Below are 6,761 nucleotides of genomic sequence, written 5' to 3' on the forward strand. Positions count from 1 at the left end.
AATCTACTACTGATGACATTTATGTTGTTCCACTTTGAGGATGATATGAATAGCACTACTGTGAACAATCCTGGGTATGTCTTTTGGTGGAAATATTCATTATCTGCAGACTGCAAAGTGTTTGCTTGGTTTTTGGGGGGAGAGTTTACTAATACCTTAGATTGGCGATGATGCAGGGAACTAGAAGTGGGCACTGCTGGTGAGAGTATGAAGTGGAATAACCTTTCCGGAAGACAGTCTGGCAACAGGCACCATAAGCTTGAAAATATCTCTGCCCTGAGACCAATAATTCTACTTCAAGGAAATTTCTTACTGAGTACCTACAAGTGCCAGATCTTCTAAGTGTTTTACATGTATTAATTCATGTGACTTATTCTAAAGAAATATTAGAGATGCTCACAATGGTTTATAAGGATGTCAACCATCCATCACTAGGAATTACAAGAAGTTAATAGTAAAGAAGGTAAAAACAACTAACAAAAGGTGAATGATCTTTATAATATACTGTACTTGGGTGAAATTAAGCATTATGCAGCCAATGAAAATGTTTTCAAAGAACATTAAAGACACAGGAGAAAGTATATGTTAATAAAAGAAGTTAGGTTCACAGTGGAATGCACAAAATGAATTCCAGTTTTTTTAAATATATGCATATACCTTAAATGTTAAAGTAGTGGTAATTCCTGGAAGACATGAGTACTTTCATATTCTTAATACTTTTCTGTACTTCCATTTTTTCTATATTAATTTTGTCAATCAAAGAGAATACGTGACTAAAAAGACTAGTAAACAAAGGTTTTTACATTCAAATGAGGAGACAGAAGACGTTATAACACAATTTAATTAGGGCAGTGATGCAGTTTTGTATAGGATGATATTAAGAGTACTAAGGAAAAACCTCCAGCCTAGAGATTAGGGGTGGGATATTATCAGGAAATATCTCCATTGTCTTACTTCCACCAAGGGCCCAGAGAGGAAGAACTCCTTGTCTAGGTTGGAAGGAACCTTCCCAGGAAAATCCTGTTAATTTCTCAGCTCACTGTCCTCAGGATATCAATTACACATTGTACCTTGGCAAGTGTTCTTCTCCCCTCCCACTTAGAAAAAAGCCTTAGGCAGACTGAGGGATAGGAATTCCTGAACATCAAAGACGCAGGAGTTCAACAGCCTCAAACCTGGAGGAAGCTGGTCCCGTTCACTCCGCCGCCTGGCTGAAAAGCATCAAGGAAGGGCCTCTCCTTCCCTGTCAGGTTGAACGAGGGCAAAAACTTTCCAGATTTCCAGATGTCAGAAACTTCAGGCAGAGTAAACTCATATTTATGCCAAAATTCACTGACTCGAGTTTAAAAAATTCTTCTACTTGAAGTAATAAAATCATCAAGAAATTATCCTGGCAATGGTAATTCTCTGTAACAGCACTCCTACTCCCCCCTTCCTTCCCTGCAGATGGACCACCCCTGGAAACCAAAGGAAAGTGGAGCATGGAGATTAAAACTATACCTTAGTACTTGAGGGGCCAATTTTCACTTAAGCAAATTATATTTGTTTAATAATTAATATATGAGGAACATTTTGATGTGTTCAATCTGTTAAACAATCACTCACGTCATAGTACAATAAATGTTATTTTCTCTAACATTATCCAAATTACTCATACTTCATTAAGAAACCTGATAAGAAGATACTGCTTTTGCAATGACAGGGCATTATTACTAAATTTTCTAATTCTTGACATCTGAACCACATTAAATTGTCAAGCACTGCTGGTCAAAAAAACCACATATTTCAGAGTCACCTGCACAGATATGAAGTCACACAAATTTATGTAGAACAGACTTGTTTTGGCCTCACTCTCCCTTCTTCATATATGCCCTCTTTATTTTCCCTTCAAACTTCTTCTGTTTTCAGGTTTATACTTAAATGTATTACAAAGTTTTCCATAAACTACCTGCAGTTTTTCATGGTTATAGTGTAAAATTACCTAAATTAAGGTAAATAAAATTCTAGTCTAAAATTTATTAACATTGCACAATAAAACAAGTTTCTTATGCAGCTAAAACAGTTCTTTGAAAAAAGTAAGTATTTACATAATCACCAGGGATTCTGGTTTTATCCTATATGTAACCTAGATTTTTGGATAATCTACTCTGGTTGCCTAGGGTATATTATGGGAACAGAGGATATAGAAATAGAACTGGCAAGATGTGGTATGTTCACATTTCAGTTTCTCATGTAATCAAAATACAGGGGGGAAAAACCTATTTGGAGTAACAAAAAAAGAATTTTAGATAATATATTCTTAATTACGTGTGGCAAAGTTGTCATAATATTTCCCGAACATAGACGAGACTGTGAACGATTACCTGATACACAAAATTAAGACTCTGTCTCTCTTGTACAGTGGTACTTATAGGGTTTTCTTTTTCACTGTTGTTGCTGTCGGGATTGTGCAACCTGATTAAATAAATCTACTTGAAGATGAAGTAAAACTAAATGTACCTAGCACTAAACGCTGGAAAGAACGCTGTAACGTAAGTGATTTTATCTCCCAGGGCCAGTAGAGGGAGACTAAGACATCTGGCCTGGTCGTGCAGTGTTTCTGTAAAATTGGGGAGGGGGAGCGGAGGCTGTATTTAAATGTCCTGCTGTCAATCAAAGGACACTTCCTACAATCACAGTCACCATATCTGCTATTAGCCGTGAGCGTACTCTCGTCAAGATACAACACCAAACGGTGCTCGCGTAACCTGCTTCACCTAAAGGTGACCGCAGGCTTTGCCACAACACCCAAATAAGGACTTTGGGAGCCCAACCCCAACTAGTTTCTTTGTTTAAATGCCTGCGAATCCCTCCCACGCCGGAGTCAAGAGGCTGTGGCGCCGCCCTTTATTAGCCTCACACTTTGATTACAAAACACACGAGTCGACGGCTTGGCGGCGGAGGCGGCCCGAGCTCTCACAAACGTCAAACCCGAAACGCAAGCGGCTGCGGAGGCAGAGGGCGACGCTCGCCGCCCCCGCCACCCGACCCAAAGTGCCCACCGGCCGGCGAAAGTTCGCCCGCACCAGGGCCCCGGCTGCGAGCCCCCGGCAGTTCGGGTGTCGCCGGCCCCTCGGGCGACGGGAAATTTCACTCTTTGTAAAGTTTGAGCCGCGGCGCGGGGGCGACGCGGGGGCTTGGGGACCCGAGGCTGTCCCCCTCCCCCGGGCCCCGCTGCCCACGCCACCGCTCCACCCCCGCCAGGACACGGTGTGCCGGGGTGGTGGGTGGGGGACACGGTCCGAACCGACCTGCCGGCCCGCCCGGGACCCCCCGCCTCAAACTTCCGACTGGCATCTTTTTAAGTCCCCGAGAGTGCCTCATCTGTTGCTCTGTTTACTCCTCGGAGCCCCGCCGGGCTGGCGCTGCCGACGCCCCCGTCCCAGTGCCCCGCGGCCGAGGAAGTTTGATAAAGACCGGGGAAGGGGGCGCGACGGGGACGACGGGGGGGGGGGGGGAGAGGGCAATTTCTGGACACCCGGAGCTGGGGCGAGCCGGTCGCCGCCCGGAAGGAAGACGCTGCGGCCGGCCGGGGAGGGCGGCCGGCCGGGCGGCGACTCCGGCCCGGAGCCCCGGCCGGGCGGGGCGGCGGCCGGGCTGCGGGCGCGGCGAGGGGCTGCGGGCCGGCGCTCCGCCCGCCGCCTCTGCCGGCGCCTGCCCCGGCCGCGTCCCCTCGCCCCGGTCTCCCCCTGCCAACTTCTCGGCCGTCCCCCTTTGTTCCCGTTTGTTGTGGCGACTCTTCTCCTGGCCGGGCGATCCCACCAGCCCCCCTCTGCCCGCCCGGCGCCCGGCGAGCCCGGGGCCCCGCACGCCCCGCTGCCCGGGCCGGGGGCTCCACGCCGGGGCCCCTCGGCGGCTGGCGCGGCGCGGCGGCCGGGCGGAGGGGGGCGCGGGCGGCCGGCGCGGCGGCGGCGGTTGGCCCGTGGCCGGCGGCGGCGGGGCTGGAGGGGGTTTATTTACCTGCCGTGGAACCAGTCCTTGCAGATATCGCACTCGATCATGAAGCGGTTCACGTCGTACGGCTGCCGGCACACACAGTACACCGGAGGGGGCGGCGGGGGCGCCGAAGCCCGGCCCGGAGCCGCCACCGACACGGCTGCCGCGGCGGCTCCAGCTGCTGCTCCCGCGGCCACCGCCGCCGCCGCTCCGGCCATCTTTAAAAAACACACACACGCTCGCTCGCTGCTCCGCTCGCCGACTGGAGCGAGCGCAGCCGCCAGCCAGCGCCGCCTCCTGCAGCAGCCGGAGCAGCAGCCGCGGCGGCGGCGGCGGCGGCGGCGGCGCCTCAGTGCGCGCGCGCGAGGTCGCAGCCGGGGCCGGGGGGCGGGCGGCGGCGCGCGCACGACGCGCGAGGCTCCGGCCCGGCTCCTTCCGGCGCTCCGCGCGGGGCCGTGCGTCTCGCGCACGTCGCCCCGCCGCCGGCGCGCGCTCCCCGCTCCTTTCGCGTCGGCCGGGCGGAGGGACCGGCTGAAGGGCACGCGGGGCGGGGGAGGCAGAGGGAGGCAGAGGCTCCCTGAGGACACGCGCGGCGGCGCAGGGAACGCAGCCAGAGAAGGAGGACGGCGGGAGCGTGCGAAGAGCCGGCTTCAGCGTTTCTGAGAGAAAGCTGAGGCCGGGGAAGTTCCTGCGCAGTGAAGAGCGGCACACGCTGCGTCTGTGTCCTGAGAGGGAAACCGAGAAGTTAGAGCCCGGCCAGGGCCACCTCCCGACGAGGGGAGAATCCTTAGGCAATTAGCAGCCGCCCCGCGACCTCCGTGGGCCGGAGCCGAGGGTTAGCAGCGCGCCCTGCCGAGGTGCAGGAGTGTGCTGGGGAGTCACTCAGACTTCGAAAACGTCCCACCTCAGTTCCCACCGACTGGCTGGGGAATTAGTGTTGATGGAGCCGCTGATAGGTGAAGGAGGTGGTTCCCAAGAGGAATTCATTAACGTCTGCGAGCCGAGAGGGACCAGGGTGAAGTGTGGCTGGTGCAGAAAGGACTGGAGAGGACCCTGGCGTGTCATCAATAACACGACTTAGATGCGAATGCTTTCGAGTTCCAAGTTTGGAAGATAGGGACACAATTCTTAATGGCAGTGACACGTCGGAAAAGGAATCCTACAAAAGCCGGATAATACGGTCGTTGGCACATAATAGGCCATTAATAAGTATTTTTGAATGAAGGGTAAGATTGATAAGAATAAAAACATCTAACAAATATTGAGTAGAGAAAGAATGCCTTGGAATCATGCGAGTTGGAAGGCATGTTAAGGATTATTGAATGAGATGTTTGTAGCGGAATTTCGCAGGCATTTCTAACATCGGGGAAAGCCCTACAACTCCCATATCACCCAGCCCCAGGCAGAGAATCGCTGATCTAACCTCTTTTTTATAATTGAGGAAGCGAGTAACTTGCCTGAAGACTTGCAAATCTAAGCTGGAGCTAAACTTTCCATTTCTTGATTATGCACCCACTCCTTTTTCAAAAAATCCTTTTTAAATGTAGAGGTTGTGTGTAGGGGGACAGCAGTGTGTAAGGGAAGGGGAGGCAGCAAAAGCTGTCATGTTGGACTTGGGATGAGAAGGGCGTCCACACAGGGAAGTGGATTGGTATAAGTGCCCTCCTCACCTTGCTGGAGGGGCCATCTGGCCTTGGGAATTCAGCATGGGTAGGTGAAGAGGGCAGCCAAGCAGAGGAGGGGGCAATATGGGTGGTGGGAAATTGGTTATGTACAAGAGTATTGATCCAATAAGTAAGGGAAATGGGAATCAAATTTCTTACTGTTGAGAGGGTTACAATGGAAAGAAACTAGAATGAACCTTTTGGTAGTAGACTGATAATGGAGGTATCAATATTTATATAGGTGTATAAGTACATATATACTCTGTACACTGAGAGAGTCTGGGAGTAGTGACAAAACAAAACAATGAGTACAGATCTTGGCTTCTCAATACCATTCTCATTTTCCTTTTTGGCAAAATGGCTGATTTCAGCACTGGAGAAGAGAAGTACAGGATGAGCCTGGAGCCTTTAGTTGTGCCAGAAAATGAGGACATGCTCAAAGACTGATGCGGCATGTCAAAAGGACACAGGCCGACTTGTCCCACTGGCCTAATCTTTGACAAATTGAGGTTCAAAATTAAAAATGATAATGTATTGTAACCCACTGAATAGCATAGGAAACCATACAGATGTAAATAAACATAAATTGAAAATCTGAAAAAGACTGGAATATTTTACATACCTTCAAATTAACTTCCCATAAAGTTTTTATTCATCACAAAGGGAATTAGAGTAATCTTACAACAGAGAGAGTCTGGCAGACACCATCTTAATCACGTGGTCAAGTGCCATCAGTAATGGGGCAAATCAAAATTGTGCACCAGCTGACAGGATCCAATGAGAAGCATACTAACATCACTTTTGTGTATTTCTTCCTGGTCTACTTAGATGAGTCTAGCTTGGAAATGCAACATCTTAAAAGTACATCAAGAAATCAGCATGAATGAGGGACGCCTGGGTGGCTCAGTTGGTTGAGCATCTGCCTTTGTCTTGGTTCATGATGCCAGGCCCTGGGATCCAGTCCCTCAGCAGGAAGCCTGCTTCACTCTCTGCCTGCAGCTACTCCTGCCTGTGCATTCTCTCCCTCTCTTTGACAAATAAATAAAATAAAATAAATAATAATATTTTAAAAAAGAAATCAAGAATGAAAACACGATAAGGCACACAAATCTGTAAGGAAAG

At 49.9% G+C, this 6,761-nt stretch overlaps 1 protein-coding gene across 1 annotated transcript in view; it reads right to left on the reverse strand.

Moving 5' to 3' along the window:
* Nucleotides 1–4,263, reverse strand: part of KDM7A (lysine demethylase 7A) — an 84,705-nt gene extending 80,442 nt beyond the window's left edge. The window contains exon 1 of the mRNA XM_048212799.2: nt 4,000–4,263. Within this exon, the coding sequence (XP_048068756.1) occupies nt 4,000–4,193 (194 nt within the window). The 5' untranslated portion in view covers nt 4,194–4,263. The remainder of the gene's footprint in view (nt 1–3,999) is intronic.
* Between the last annotated feature and the right edge of the window lie 2,498 nt (nt 4,264–6,761).

This window comes from Ursus arctos, unplaced genomic scaffold, assembly GCF_023065955.2.
Source record: "Ursus arctos isolate Adak ecotype North America unplaced genomic scaffold, UrsArc2.0 scaffold_3, whole genome shotgun sequence".
Taxonomy (NCBI): Eukaryota; Metazoa; Chordata; class Mammalia; order Carnivora; family Ursidae; genus Ursus; species Ursus arctos.